Here is a 16,772-nt window from a genome sequence, read left to right on the forward strand (position 1 = left end):
TCTCCAAAAATTTGAAGACTTCACTTTACATTCACATAGCTGTGATTAGAAGATAACGAATGGGCATTTATCTGAAATCAGTTGTTCATGTGTATAGGAGAGGCTGCTCCCACAAAATTATGTTACTCTTTGTATAATCACTTGCAATGTTACAATTTTCTTACAAATAATTGGTATTAGCAAAAAAAATCACAAGTATTTTCATAACGTAGTACTCAAATTAGTACGACTTGAACACTGTTTCAGCACAAGTACTGACAACCACCTTCTTCAGGCGGTCCAGCATCCCAGTGAAGCAGTGTTTTCCTCACTCTGTGGCCAAGTTTGGTAGTACACTGATATGGTAGGAGTGTGTGACTTGTCAGATGGAGTTTTGACAGCTCTGGTTAACAAAAGAGGAAGAAACTGAAGGACTTGTGTGGTCCATAGCTGCTTTTTGAGGACTAGCATTTGTTTCTCCTGCTTTGTGGAGATTTTTGTATTTTAAGTCTCATCTTTAATGTTGCTTCATGTATTTTGGGGAAGAGTTTGGGTATATACTATTGTAAATGTTTTATAATGTTTGATATCTGTAAGGGTTGGCTTAATGCAGGTTTCTTTTTTGTTTCTGTTTGTGCTACCTAGGGATAGATTTTTGATGGAAGGGATAATTTTTCCCCCAATTTACTAATGGTATGATATCAAGTTTCTGTGTTTAAGTATATATTCACTGACCCATTTCTGGATCCATTATGAATAACTACATTGTGTTCCATTTAATCAAAATGTTATTATATGAAACTAAAAGGTCTAAAACATTAGGTATCAGAAGCTCAAAAGAGTGATACTCCTAAAGTGGCAACAAACAATAAAACCTTTTTTTCTGGGGATAAGTCCCAACTCCCTGAGCTTTTATAGATTCATAGGTTCATAGGTGTGTACTAAACTAATAGCCCTGGAGCTTTTACAAGCCTAGCCCATAGGATTACCCTGGCATCATGCCAGCAGACCTTAGTTCCCAGTGCCTCTGTCGAATAGAGTCACTGGAGTGATCCCAGGGGTGAATTTTCTATTTTCCATCCACTCATCAATATTTCTCTTGAAGAGGGCCAGTGAGGTGCTCTGTTTGACATGTATGGGAAGTCTGTTCCATAGCATGGGCGGTCTCTAGGTTATGTTGATTGTGATAATGAGGTTGAGGTCTCTGGAGTGTGTGGTGCGGAGGGATTGGGATTTATTTAGATGTAACATTTCTAACAGAGCTGGGTCAGACATGGCTTTGTAAGTCAAGCAGAGATCACCTCTAAATAGGCGATATGAGACAGAGAATAGTTGGAGTTTTTTGAGTCTGTCTATATAGGACAAGTGTTTAAGGCCTAGGATCCTCTTTGTGAGGTACTTTTGCGGCTTCTCCAGTTGTTGCAGGTGTCTAGTGAGGTACATGCCAAATGGGGCATTGTACTCGATGATTGACCTAATGAGGGAAGTGTAGAGGGAGACAAAGACCTCTTTCTTCCTGGATGCAAAACCCTTAGTAATGAGATGTGCCAGACAGAAGGCCTTTCTGACCACAGTGGCAATGTGGTGGTCAAAAGAGAGGTTATTGTCAACCTGTATTCCCAGATCTCTTATAATGCCTTCTGTGTTTCAGTGAACTACCGTCAATGCGGTGATTCATGGGAACCAGCTGTATCCCAAAGGGGATGACAACACATTTTTTGGCATTGAGCTTAAGGTCATGGTTCTAACACCAGATGTTGGTCTCAGTTAGGCCTTTCTGTAGGATGTCAACATCAGAGAGTTAATAATAGCTCCCAACTTGCAATTGTCTGCGAACTTGGTCAGCCAACATCCCTTCGTGTTTGCCTGCACTTCAGAGAATTAGCTACCAAACAGGAGAGGACCCAGGACCAAACCCTGCGGGACTCCACTCGTGACAGGTCGTCAGTCTGACTTGGAGTCAGCTACTTTCACACTGTGGGTTCTATCTGTGAGCCAGTTTTCAACCCACCTAGTGATATAAGGGTTGATGTCTAGCTTTGTGAGTTTTTCTATGATTCCTGAGTGAGAAATGGTATCAAAGGCCTTGGCCAGATCAAGGTGGGCTGTATGACCCACCTTGCCTTACAGCTCTGGTGACTGACTCAAAGAAGTTGACCAGGTTGAGCAGGCATGATCTACCCTTCACAAAACCAAACTGTGTGGGATCCAGAGTTTTGAGATTCCCTATATCCTTGTTTATTAGGTCCATGATGATGCATTCCATAGCTTTGCATATCAGACTTATCAGGCTAATGGGGCAATAGTTCCTAGGGTCTGTAGTCGCTCCTCCTTTGTGGAGAGGGATGACTGTAGCAGTGCGCCATTCGGTAGGGACAAAGCCTGAGGGGAGGCTGTGATTGAACAGGGCACACAGGTGCAGTGTCAGTTCACTCTGTAGTTCATATAGAACCCAGCCAGGGATATTGTTAAGTTACATAAAAGCTGTATTCTTGGCCTTGGACAGTGCTGTTTTAAGCTGTGCAGCAGTAATACTGGGTCCCTGGCAATCTATTGGTATTGTGATGAATCGTTTGGTGGGGAAGAGAGGGGTAAAGTTGGCACTGAATCTGTTGGCCAGTATATTGGCAATATCTTTTGGCTCGATATAGGAGGTACCATTGTACAGTAGCTCAGAGCAAATCTTGGTATTGCTGTGGAGATTCTTTACATAACTATAGAAGGCCTTGTGGTTGTCTTTACTATCTGCTGCAATTCTGTTTTCATAGCTAGCTTTAGAGGATTTGATGAAGGATCTCAACTTTTTGTTGAAGCTGATAAGGGAGTTTTTCCAGTCTTGGGACTTCACCTTATTCCGCATCAGTGTCTGTTGTAAAGTTTGTTTATGGCAGAGGACCACCAAATTGGCTTCCTTTTTTTGGAGGAGAGCATCTTGCTTCTATTGGGTTTGGCAAGATCCATGCATTTGTGTACGTGTTTGTGCAGTGTATTGGTGTATGATTTGGTGGTCATGCAACTATTCTCCATTTGTATGGGTGCCGTGAAGTTAGCCACCTCTGTTTTTAGGAGCCCAAAGTTAGCTTTGGAGAAGCTTTTCATGGTGTTGCCTTTGCGGGGTTGGGGGGTGGGGTGGGAGAGAGGTGGATTTCCAAGGTGATTAATTTGTGGTCGAATCTAACCAGGGAGGAGTTGACTACTGGTGTAGAGCAATGGTCGCCCATGTTAGTAATGGCCAGGTCAAGGATGTTGCTACCTTTAGTAAGGGTTAGAACGAGCTGGTCCAGGGCACTGGAATTAATCATTTCTGGGAAATGTTGGGCAATTGCATTGGTACATGAGTAGTTTTCCCACTTAATGGAGGGGTAGTTGAAGTCACTTAGTATGGGTGTGTTAGGTTGGACCCTAATATTCTCCAGGATGCTTAGGAATGTGGAGTGTGAGTCTTGGAACATGGTTGGGGACCTATAGCAAGCTACAACCTGAATCGCTGTCTTACCACTGTTAGCTGCACCTGAAGTATCTCTGATGCATTATGTTGTGCTACCAGTCTGGAGGTGTGCGCATCCTTTATGAATATGGAAACACCACTGCCTTTGGAGCTTCAGTCCAAGTTCTGGGGCCGAAAGGTGTGGAATGAGTTATAGCCTGGTAGTGCAGGGGTGCTTTTTGCTGCCTTGAACCAAGTCTCTGTTACAGCACAAATATCGATGTTCTCCATTTTAAGGAGTGCTTTGAGCAAGTGCATTTTGAGATTTAGTCTTCTAGCATTGAGCAGCATTACCCTAAAATTGCATTTGTTTGTAGCTGTTACGGTAGTAATTTGGTCTTTTGAACACCACCTAAAAAAGGCACTATAGGGGTGGCAAGAGCCTTGACCAGTATCTTGAAGCCCAGGGGTGACAGATGCAGGCCATCTCTGGCAAAGTATCAAGGTCTGTCAATCATGTCATCCCAGGCAGACAGATACTGGATCCCCTTACAATGACACCACAAACTTAGCCAATTGTTGAAATCAATCATTTTCTGCTTGTACTGTGTTATCATTCTGGGTGATGGTAGGAGGCTGCTCAGGGCTAGGGTCATACCCGCCTGGCTATATAATCCGAGAGCTCCTCCATGTCTCTTTTCATGTAGTCCAAGGAGGTACGTCTCAGGTCATTCACACCCATATGTACAATGACAGAGTCATATTTGTACCTGTTGTTGAGGGACCTGAGTGCGTGCGTTATGTGGTGGATCCTGGCATCTGACAGGCAGCTGAATGTTACTTTCTCCTTATTCAACCTAAGTGAGTGGGACATCAGTGTGCCTCACTATCGAGTCACCTATGACTAGTGTGATGGACATGCTGTTTTGCCTTAGGGGGTTTGGTTGAGTGGCACACTGTTTAGGAGGGTTATGTATCTCATGATTAGTGTTGTGTTGTGATGGTTGAGTGCGTTTCTGCCTTGGAGGTCTCTGCTGCTGGGTAGATTTTGGTGGTGGTGTGTGGTTTGTGTTTTTATGTGAAGGCAGTGCTGGTGTGCGTTCTGGAGGGCTATGTGTTCCATATGGTGTGGCGCAAATGTTGACCTTCTCCTCTTGGCCAGCTATTCCTGTCTTGGCTGGAGAGTTTATGGCTTACAATTTGGATATATAAGTGCATCTCTCGCAAGTTAGAGTGTTGGGAGGTAAGAGGAGAGGGTTGTCAGTGTACATGAGGCAGTTGCTACTTTCCCTCAGGATGCCCAAGTTCACCAGGTTAATAGGAGAAAGTACAGGGAACTGACTTTTAGACATGACTGGAGGGGTGGGCATTAATAATAAGTACTGGAGCTGTTTCCATGTAGAACGTTTAGTGCTGGTAGCACTTTTGTGTGCTACAATAACTGCTACAAGAAGTCTGGTAAAGTGCTAGACTAATAAGCTAGTAAAAGTGCAGGAGGGGAGAGAACTAGCAGGTCTAAGGGAAAAATTGAAGAGCAGACTTTTTGGCACCACTCAGAAGCTTACAAACAGAGCTGGATACAGCAAAGCTGTACCTGGAGTAGACTAATTACAGGAAAGGCTGGAAACAAGTGTAAACATGGGCTTTTAAACTAGAAAGTTGAAAGAGATGGAAAAACTACCTAAACAGCCAATAAACTACAATTTCTTGGCCAGAAACCACTCCTCTTGTGGTAGATAGGCTACCTAATGCTTACCACTCCCACTGATAAGCTAGGAAGCTTCCCTCCACCACAGACAAGCTTGGGGGCTCAGAAGCTTACATACAGTCCTGGAGACAGTGAAGCTGTATCTGGACTGGACTAGTTACTGGAAAGGCAAGAAATAAGCGCAAATGCAGGCTTTTAAACCAGAAAGCTGAAAGAGATGGAAAAACTCCTCAAACGGACAATAAACTACAATTTCTGGGCCAGAAACCACTCCTCTTGTGGTAGATATGCTACCTAGTGCTTACCACTCCCACGGATAAGCTAGAAGGCGTCCCTCCAACACAGAAAGGCTTGGGGGACTCAGAAGCTTACAAACAGTCCTGGATACAACAAATCTGTATCTGGACTAGACTAGTTACAGGAAAGGTGGGAAACAAATACAAATGTGGGCTTTTAAACCAGAAAGAGATTATAATCTGCCCAAATGGCCAATAAACAACAATTTCTGGGCCAGAAAGCACTCCTCTTGTGGTAGGAAAGCTACCTAGTGCTTACCACTCCCACTGATAAGCTAGAAGGCTTCCCTCTAACACAGAATGCTTGGTGGCTCAGAAGCTTACAAACAGTTCTGGAAATAGCAAATCTGTATCTGGACTAGACTAGTTAAGGAAAGCAGGAAATATGCGCAAATACAGGCTTTTAAGCCAGAAAGTTGAAAGAGATGGAAAAAACTGCCCAAACAGCCAATAAACTACAATTTCTGGGCCAGAAACCACTCCTCTTGAGGTAGATGGGTAACCTAGTGTTTACCACTCCCGCTGATGAGCAAGAAGGCTTCCCTCCAACACAGAAAGGCTTGGGGGGGCTCAGAAGCTTACAGTCCTGGATACAACAAATCTGTATCTGGACTAGACTAGTTACAGGAAAGGTGGGAAACAAGTGCAAATGCGAGCTTTTAAACCAGAAAAATTATCAGCCCTGCCAGGTCTTGAACCCAGGGCTTTGTAAACCACAGTCAGAGTAATGTACTACTACACCATTTGAGCTGTTTTATATATACTAACTTTGATATCACACAAAATCTGAGAAAAGGGAGAAAGTAAATAAAAAAATACACATTCTGCCTCTTCTATAAGTACAGCAAACAACAAACAAGGACAAAGTCTGGTACCTAGCCAGTGTTAATGGAACGAACCTTAAAGAAATATTTTGACATTCATATCTGCTGAGTCAAGTGCTGTGATACATTTTCTCTCTTCTTGTTCCTTACATTTTTGGGCCATATTTTAATTAAAAAAAACCTTCATTAACTTTTTGTTAAACCACAGCTCCAATACATTGTCTATCCCATGGTGCCGTCACTTTGAGATAACGTACAATACGTCCATAGACTTTAACACAGCATCTCTTTACATATGTAGTGGTGACCCCATTAAAGTCTGTAGATGCATTTACATTTTCCCACCACTAAGGTGACTGTTCACTGTTCACTGTTTATACTCAGTGATGTGAGTATATGGCAAATATAAATTTTATGTGTTCTTTTTCCATTTACTAAATAAATGAAAAACATTTGTTGATGTGGTGAAACTAATGTCTGGCATTTTATGTACCACATGCTGTGGTGCACAGGTAGATTTTGGAACATCATGAAATCGCTTTAAATACCTGACAAAGCTGGATGATGTATAAAGTTTAGGATTTTTCCACTTTATATTGCTGTATTTACATGGTGAGGTGTATTGACTGTAAATTGTATACTGTAAGTAAGTTTCTTATGAATTTTAATTTATATGCATGTTTACGTATTACAACTGTGAGACTTTTGCTATGTTCAGCTAACTGGGAGAGTTGCAAAAAAAAACTTTTCATTTTAAAATTGTTTCTATTAATGTTAAATTTAGTTGTTTTACAATGGGTTTGTGTTTTGTTGGGATTTATTGATTTAGGTATGTTTTGGGTGTGCTTTTGTATCTGGAATAATGGGGTGCATGCAGTGCTTGCTGGTTAATTATGCCTACAAAATGTACATATATGCTATGACGAAACATGCTGGTTAATTATGCCTGGAAAGTGTACATACATGCTATGATGACACACAGAACAGATGCATTTCTTTGAAGATGTACTCAGGATGCACTTATAAGTTCAAACTGTACTCAGCCTTTTATTGTGCATTTTTGTGTCCATGGGTACTCTACGTATAAGGTACAAGGGAGTGTTTACTGTGAGTCCTTAATAATTCATCAAGTCTTGCTCTTTTATTGCCATTTTGCTCTATTCCTCTGCTGTCCATCTGACCATAAGATCTCTATCCTGGCCACCCTGTTAACCCATTTGTTCGCCTGCGGGTTGAAGGTGCAAATTGGATGAACCAGGAGCGGGGACATAAATGAGACCATCACTATCCTTGCAGATAAACAGGGATTTCTCCTGAGACTCTGCTATCCCATTGACCACGTTTGTTGATATCCAAGGAGTTAGCATAAAATGGGTTTTGAAATGCACATCCATGCCTTTATGTTGACATGATCAAATGTCTCTACCCATCTTTTTGACATGGGGGAACTATCAGCTTCAGGAAGTTTTATATCTTTACTGTCTTTTCTGTTGAAATGAATCTAACCTCCAGTTTCTTCCACACTGCATCAGGGCACCACTCTACTCTTTCTTCCATCCATCAGACACCTTGACAAATCATACAGTCAAGGTATTTTATGTATCACACAAACCAGCCCACCATGCATTTTATTAATCTATTTTTATACTCTTTGAATTACTGTTACTCAGTTTCTGTGGGAAATGATAAATGCCTGTGCTGCTTGCTGAATAGGGATTTCCACTGGTTATTAATAAGCTGTGTATGGGGTGGACTTCAGCTAAACGTCAGAAGTTCTGTATGTTTTATGTAGCATTTTGTTATTGTGATTATACAGTGAGGGTTCGAATAATATATTTTAGGTTTAATGTTTAGCTTTGTGTTTTAGTTAGCTTAAAGACAAACATATAAACAACCCAAAACTTTTTTGGTCATCATTAAATAAACTACGCCACCCTGACAAAACCACCAGTCCCTCTCCAAAAACAGACAATACGACAGACTCTATCCCCACACAGTTTATTTCCTACTCTAGACAATCAATATTATCTCTCTTAGACACTAACACATCTGCACCCCTTGCTCTACCCCTGTCCAATCAAAACCAACCACAGCACTTCAAATTTAGTTCAGTAACTACATTGGTCATAAGGAAGTTGCTCCTTAAACTAAAAAAACTACTGTAGCTGTAGACCAACTATTATAAGGCTACCTAAAATGGCTGCAGAAGTCATAGCCTTTCCTATGTCCATACAAATTAATAGGTCCTTAGCAGAAAGATACGTCCCATCACTGTGGAAAAAATCCTACATCACACCACTGCACAAAGGTAATCCGCGGTGGTGGTGCTGCGGCAGCATTTTCGCCTCACAGTAAGATGCTGTCCGGTTCGATTCTCAGCTAGAGCGTCTTCTGCGTGGAGACATGCGTGAATGGGCGTACCTTCGTTGAAGGTTGTGCATCAGGGCTGGTAACTCGGCATGTAAAAATCAACTACCAATCATTAGCGGACCGGAGTTCTGCTGTGGCGACCCCTAACCAGGAAAAGCCAAAAGACACAACAACAACAACACCACTGCACAAAGGTGGCACATCTACAGAGTTTATTAAGTACAGACTCATAGCAATTTTCTCTCCCCTCTCCAAAATATTAGAAAAATGCATCCATTTGCAGCTGATACTATACCTAACCTCAAATAACCTGCTCTCAGAAACACAACATGGCTTTAGGCCCCAGCACAGTACCATTACTGCTACATTTTACTATTAAACCAACATTGAAACAATGGTCTGCTTGTGTCCACCACATTCTTAGACTTGTCAAAGGCATTTGATACTGTCTCGCACCAGCAACTGTTCATTCGACTCTCCTCAATAGGACTTTCAGAATACTCCTTGTTGTGTTTTTTTTAGTTACCTATCCGGACAGCAACAAGCTATTAAATGGCAACAAACCTACTCATCATTTCAACCATTTACTACAGGTGTCCCTCAGAACTCTATTCTGGGTCCTGTATTATTTAATATATTTATTAATAACCTCCATACCTCCACTCACCATGCTAGTTTAGTTCAGTATGCAGATGACTCAGCATTGATATGTGCGGCCTTAACAATAAATAAGCTCTAAAGACACTATCCAAAAATCTTTCGCCTCTGTAGAAACCTGGCTCAAATAATCAAACCTCCTACTCAACCCCAAGGAAACTAAGTTAATACTTTTCACCTCAAAAAGTTGCCAAAATCAAAAGAAATCTTTTACCATAAAGTCAGTAACTATTGTCATCAAAACTGTAACTCACAGTAAACATCTAAGCATTATAATAGATGACAATCTGAAATATGACCACCATATACCATACACCATTAAATCTACACACCAGAAACTAGGGTCCCTTGATAGGATCAATGGATTCCTTACAGATACTGCAAGAATAAATCTAGCCGAATCTCTTATAAGCCACTCCTATCCTAACAAACTTAAACAATACTCAAAGAAAGAAACTTGCCTCCTGCTGCAATAAAAATAGCTAAATTTGCCCTCATAGGATCCACCATTGTCATAGCTTAAAGCAATTAAACTGGCTCGAACTGCACAACTGTCTAACATAGTCACAACTAACTGCAGCACATAAAGTCAAATAATGTTGCAGGAGACTCGCTCTACACCCATTACGTTGCTAAACTCTGGAATAGTATCCCCACACAAATAACACTGTCCGACAATCGCAATACTTTTAAACCACTGCTTAAGCAACATCTTAACCAATCCTGCTCCTACACATGCTCATCACAGGATTAAGACTTTGTGTTCACTGTACGATACTCTCCAAATGCTCTCCTTAAAATAATACTCTCAAGTTCTCACTGAAATGATAAAACAATTTTTATTCATAACTGCTGCTGGTACAATCCACAAAGTTGCATGTGGACTTTCTCTTTGGTAACTTCCACCTGTTTGTGTGTAAATGTAAATAAAAGTGCAACTAGTTTTGTTTAACTGGAACTTAGTATAATACAACATAAGCAAATAGAGCTTTTCTCCCAGGGCCTCTGCTGAAAATGGGTGTTACCCAGTTGGGTTTTCCCAGTAAACAAACACAAAAAAATAAATAAAATAAAGATACTTTCAGTATTTTAAATTTTAGGCCCAATTTGCTGATAATGCCATATTCCAACTGGCTAACTTCCCTGTCTTTGTCTCTATCTCTTTTTGTTCTAATTTGGGCAGATTTATTTCCTGGGGTAGATTTAGGTAGATAATTCTGCATTTAGAAGGTCATCTGTCTGTGTTTGTGTGTGCACTTTGGTAAAATCTGATAAAGTTTATTTATTTACATTTTACTGTAAATGAGGCTGAGTTGCAATGAATGGTGGTATGTATGAAGTAATGATGAATATTTGGTGACACAGGGAGAGTGATGATATATCCTTGATGCGGCAGGTATAACAGTGATATACAAAAATACCTATACTTCACATAATAGACAACAGCTTTATCATACCCCTTTATCAGTGTCCATCTATTAGGATAAATAAATATACACAGGTAGTATAAACGTATATATGCTGGCACTGCATTAGTCATCAGCTAATGAAACTACCTTGCTTCATTGCTGATACATTTATGTTAGGATTTGCTAAAAAACACCTGCCAAGAAGTTTTGACTTTTGACTCTTAACAATATTGGCAGTGTCACTATCCACTGCAATGAATAATATTTTCCATGATGAGTTTCATTCTCAGAATTATCTGTGTACAATAAGGTAAGACATTTGTTTAACTGGGTAAGTGAAGTGATCTGTCTCAGATAATTTTCAAAATGTCGTATGTGTATTAATGTTTGTTGTAATCAATGAATTTACATTATATTGTAATATGATGTCAACTTTCACCTATGTATATGCAACTTCTTTTCTTACATTAGTGGAACTTTTCTCCCAGGCCTCAGCTGAACATAAATACAATTATCCAGTGAGACTTTCCTGGTAAACAAATGTCAATACATAAATAAAAAAAATTTCAGCAATGACAGAAGACACAAGTGCAAAGATAAATGTAATACATATGAGCATTTGTAGAATAGGCAATGAACCAACATATTTTGTGGAGGCAAAACAAAACCAGAATACTCAGCGATATTCCATGCATACACAGCTTAGGTATGCAGACTACACAAACTCCAGACTAACAGTGACAGGAGGTCAGCAATGAATGATGTGCCCTGGAACTATAAGGCAAATTTTTAAAAGTTGAATAAGCTGGAAATAAATTGGGGGTAAGTTTAGGGTGCATTACACAAGGAGCTCAGAGGATTAAATCTCTAAAATAATACTCAGCATTTTACAGCAGACCAGGACTTGGCAGAATTTTCTGGTTTTCTGACTGCTTTTTAACAAATCTTGACTTTAAAGCATACATACAAAAATATATATATATATATATATATATATATATATATATATATATATATATACATACATACACACACACACACACACACACACACCCTCAACTGTATTCATAGGGCATCTATATGAGCTTTAACAGTTGTTTCAGTTTTTTTTATTACTTCCTGTAGAAGTCAGTGGGAGAATGTGAAGTGGAAAATGATGGATATGGTATGGTAATTTTTCTTATGTCTGTTTGTTTTTGTCCTTTAAATAATCCTCCTATTTTCTTTATTGCACAAGTGCCAAGAGATTATGACACCTATCTGAAGTGGTGTCCAGGACTTCTGTTTAATGTGTCAGTAGGAGTGCATTTCAAAAGTGCAGCATACCGCTAAATATGAACATCAATGTCAGCACTGATATGAGTTGTAGTGAGCTAAAGATAGAACCACAAACTTTTGATCTACTGGCCTCATAGTTGTACAAAGTGTGCAACCTACATTTCCACAGATACTGCTAATTATTCCAGGAAGCAGAAAGTGCCACAAGTCTTAGATTTTGTGGCATATACACTTATTGCAGTCAAATCATAAAATACTCTTTACAATAAAAGCAGCACCCCCACCTTCAAACATAGCAGTACTTAGAAGTATCACCCACTTTTCTTAACACACCTTAAATTCTGATAGTAACAGTTTTGATTACGAGACACAGTTGCTGAACTGTTTTTGTATTATAATTCATGACTGAACCTAATGCATTGTATGATTAGTTTCTTTACTTGGATTTTTGCCAAATGCAATATCTTGTCATTAAAGGAATTTAGACTTTGCTTCTTCATGCACCTCGATAGGATGGATCGCTAAGGCCTACAATAAATCATCCAGCACACGCATTAAGTAAATGCTCAGTTTAAACTTCCAAGCAAGGGACATTATTGAGACTTCTGATTTTCAGACATGCCTTAGAAGTGTTCTTATTCTAGAAATGACCTTCGGCTTCCATATAATTACTTATCATAAGGCATTCCCTGTCAGAAAGGGTGACAAATGCAGAAAAAGAACATCAGACTAACACCTAATGTACCATCCCATTAATTTCTTTTCATATTTTAACAATATACTTAGTACAGAGCTTCCTGAAGTTTATATACTGTGCATGACCGTTGTTCATATGGCTTTTAAACAGTCTATGATATTTATTTAAAGTATTACTTTCAAGCCACAAAGATGCATATAGATCTCTCTTTCTCACTAGTGTGTTCAGTCTTTTTTTAACTTACAGTAAGCAGTATTATTGTTAGACGATAATGTAGTATACCTTAGCACCAGCTGGACCCTGGAGACCTTGTTCACCCTATAAAATAAGCAGAATCATTTTGTAAATACAAATTAGGCATACCTATACACACTACATTTATCACGCACTCACATCAGACATTCTAGCAGTAACCTTTTAGAACGGTTTGAAATGAAAATGACAGAAAAATAGTTAACTTACTCTGAGTCCTTTTTCTCCTGGTGGACCCATAGTTCCATTATGTCCTGGTATACCTGCAGGACCCTGGAAGAGAAATAAAGGTAATTTATACTTTAACAGGGCATATCCACTTATCCCTACACAGCAGTTTCACAAGTATATTCCAGTCAGATCCACTTTCCTTTTATAGGACGAGCTTGTCTATTCCCTGCTATTCATAGGTTTGCTGGTGAAATAGGCCATCATGATAACTGTGATGTGTTTATCTAACATGTCAAACGGAACTATTCACTCATGACAAAATGGTAGTAAACACAAAGAATGGCAGACTGTGGAAAGTGCTGCATTAACATAAACAAGAACTTTGGAGCCATGACTGGGTGAAGCCAATGCACTCGGTAGATGAAGGAAAGTATGGGGTTCACCTTAATTTTGTCAGGCGACTTGAAAATGATGAGGTGCGCACACATCGGTCAGTGTAAGCTGGGAATTATACGGCACATGAACATTATGTGTAATGAGAGCTAGGGGTGCACGTCAGCTGACTGCTATAAGCATCGCAAAATGCAGTGGTAACATATGCCAGGCTAATCCCTGATGTTGATCCACAACAGTGATACTGATAGGAGGGGGAGGTGAGCTATTTGTACAGCAGTGTATAGTTTGATGTAGGTACACCAATAAATGCTGCAGAACTTGCACAGTGCTCATATGGCAGGTTTTAAGCTCTTCTGAGTATAATCTTATACCTCCAGTGTCGAAGCGATCTTTGAATTTATTAGCTGTGTGTTCAACATGTGCATCCCATCTTTTATAGACTTAGAGTCTTATAATACTCATTTACCACATTGCTAATGCACACAGCACGAGATGAGCTGTATTAAACTCATATGCAGTACACCAAGTCTGTTGTAAGAAAACAACAAAAAAAAATAAAAAACAAATCGGTACCTATATATATATATATATATATATATATATATATATATATATATATATGTGTGTGTGTGTGTACATTTCAGAGAAAGGGGTAGGGAATGGATTTATTTTATAGTAACTGAATGGCATTTTCAGTATTAGATTACTGCTGAAAGGAAGGAATAGTGTACGCTCTACTATCATATTTTGGGTTATAATATTTACATATATACTGATTCTTGTCAGCTGTGTTTATGGCATTGTTTCCTTGTCTGTGCAAAGCAGACATACTGTGATAATAACAAAGCAACTGAATTTTTGTCTTCCCAGATTTCCCTTGTCTAATCTAGTTCTAAAAACGTATACAGTATTCTGCAGACATACCCACACCTGTTATGATTTAGGCACAGCACTACGATTTTTTCCCCTCAGGGTTAATCTAGATTCTCTCGCTAATTTTCTTCATTAGGACAGACCTGTTTACGGATACATACCAAAGAACTTTACTAAATCTACACAAATACTATGTACCACTAACTATACAAGTCTAGTATCTAAAGACCTTCTGTTCTGAAACAATAAAATACTTCTCTCTTTCTCTCTAAACATGTTCTATGAGTTTTAAAGGTCAGTGCTGTCCTTTTTAAATGTTCAGAGGTTGAGTTACTTTGGAGTTGATAACCATACTTTTTCATGCATTTGATATGTTTTTCCATGCCTTCTTGTTGATTCTATTTGTCTTCGCTTAATACATAGATTACTGAAAATTAAAGTTTATCAAAGAATAAGTATTTTTCCTGGGATAGGCCAAAACCACAGAATCTGATGCATGATGGATGCAGTATGGGACAGCACAGGACTAATGGCCATTTTGATGGAAAATAGTAAACATAACATACAGGATTATGATTATGTCTCTGATCATAATCAGGATGTGATATGTTCTAATCATATATGTTTTTGTTGCACATGAAGCTCCCACATACTACAGAAGTATAAAAAAAGTCAAGTAGCAGTAAGTGTTCCTGAGCTTAGAAAGCAGTAACACCTTAACTGCTGCCACAGAGAGAGAGAGAGAGAGTGGCCACCCAAAAATAACATTAGGAAGTGGGTAAACACTTCATTTGGACTTTAAAAAAACTATGAACAAAGTGTTCTTTTGCTGTGGTCAATGAGCCCTTTGAGCACAAGTCTAGTGTTTAACAGGGTTGACAGGGTACAAAAGAATTGATAAGTGCCTTTGTAACACCAGGAAGGTGCTTGAATTTGGAGCATAATTATGGTGCTCTATGTACTACAAAACTGTCCTGACCTCTGGTACCCTTGCAGGCTGTTTGCTCCTGAGGTTCACCACTCATAGGCTGAGATAATGTCATTCATTCTTTTACTGACCCTCAGTTTTAAAACAAATCCTTTATATGAAATGTTGCAGACAGAATGTGCACCTCATTTCTTCACCCTATCAAGTCTCTTATACATACTTACTAGTATGTTGAGTGCCACCTCTGAGGTTGCCTGTGAAAGTGCCTGTGTCACTATACCTGCTCTCCTTTCAATTACTACTACCTTACTTCCTTTCTGAACCTGCCAAACTATAAAGAATATTCAAGGAAATGGCTGTACATTGCACAATACAGTAGCAACTCCACCTCTCTGTCTGGCTGCTTGAAATATCATATATGGATAATTTCAGCCTAATATGGACTCTTGTCATTTGGAGTTCATCAATGATAATAGCCATATTGCTCCTTGTGTGGTCATTAAGGTTATAACTATCCTTTGCCCAGTTTTGCAAGTTTTTTATGTTATGCCAGCTGCAACGTTATAGACCATTTCTTACATTTCCTAAGATGCTTTTTGCATTTTTAGCTGAGTGCCCACTTACATATTTATGTGTAGAATGCAAATTAGCACACAATTCCATCAGGTTCATTGGTGAATATTTATTAAAGTATTAAGGGACAGTTGTAAATCTAATCTTTATGGCACCATAATAGTAATTTTTGTGAGCTTTAAAATCAGTGCCTTATCTTTAGCCTTCTGTCTCTTAACTAATATCATACACATTTAACTAATTTTGTTTCCAGACTGCCAATTTATTAATCATCTTTCTGGGTAGAGCAATATTAAGATCTACCAATGACCAAACATGTGTTGCCCTTTATGTTCTTAATATTCCTCTCTGCCCAGCTGACTATCTAAGGATGCTAATAAGACTCATTTGATCTGACTATATCATTATTCCTGAGAATACAACTACCTATTCAGAATTATTCAGAGTCATTATACAAACAAGTGAATGGCTGCATAGAGGCTGTCATTCATACTGGAAGTAAACTCAAAACAAACTCTAAAAACAAATCCCACTGTTGGAATCCTCACCTAAACAGACTACAGAGTGCTGAGAATCTGCTATCACATGGAGAAATGCATTACTCAAAAGATGAAAATAAGTATTTTGTTGCACTTCTCTTGTTATATTTTAGTCGTTTCTTAACTTAGTTGCTGTTTTTCTGCACTTTACTTAGAAAACATGTACTGCCTACTGCTGGTTTGTAGTTAATTGCACTTTATTTATTACATTATATCTGACAGACTTAGGCTATAGCTAGTTTGTTTGGTCTTTTTACACTTGGGCTCCAAAGAAGCCATTCTACATTGACTTTATTTTGCACTCTTGTGGGAGATGTCTGCTGATCTAACCTATCTGAGTTGGGAATTGCCAGTGGAAGACTTATTGTGTGCTTTCCTGATTGGTAGTTAGCTTA

General features: G+C 39.1%; 1 protein-coding gene across 4 annotated transcripts in view; it reads right to left on the reverse strand.

Moving 5' to 3' along the window:
• LOC122796547 (collagen alpha-1(XV) chain-like) overlaps positions 1 to 16,772 on the reverse strand; it is a 1,635,928-nt gene that overhangs the window by 553,493 nt on the left and 1,065,663 nt on the right. For all 4 annotated transcript variants that reach the window (XM_044065114.1, XM_044065113.1, XM_044065111.1 and 1 more), the window contains 2 exons: positions 13,108 to 13,170; positions 12,928 to 12,963 (listed from right to left, as the gene is read on the reverse strand). In XM_044065114.1, the coding sequence (XP_043921049.1) occupies positions 12,928 to 12,963; positions 13,108 to 13,170 (99 nt within the window). The remainder of the gene's footprint in view (positions 1 to 12,927; positions 12,964 to 13,107; positions 13,171 to 16,772) is intronic.

Source organism: Protopterus annectens, chromosome 3.part0 (assembly GCF_019279795.1).
Source record: "Protopterus annectens isolate FY-2018-M chromosome 3.part0, PAN1.0, whole genome shotgun sequence".
Classification (NCBI taxonomy): domain Eukaryota; kingdom Metazoa; phylum Chordata; order Ceratodontiformes; family Protopteridae; genus Protopterus; species Protopterus annectens.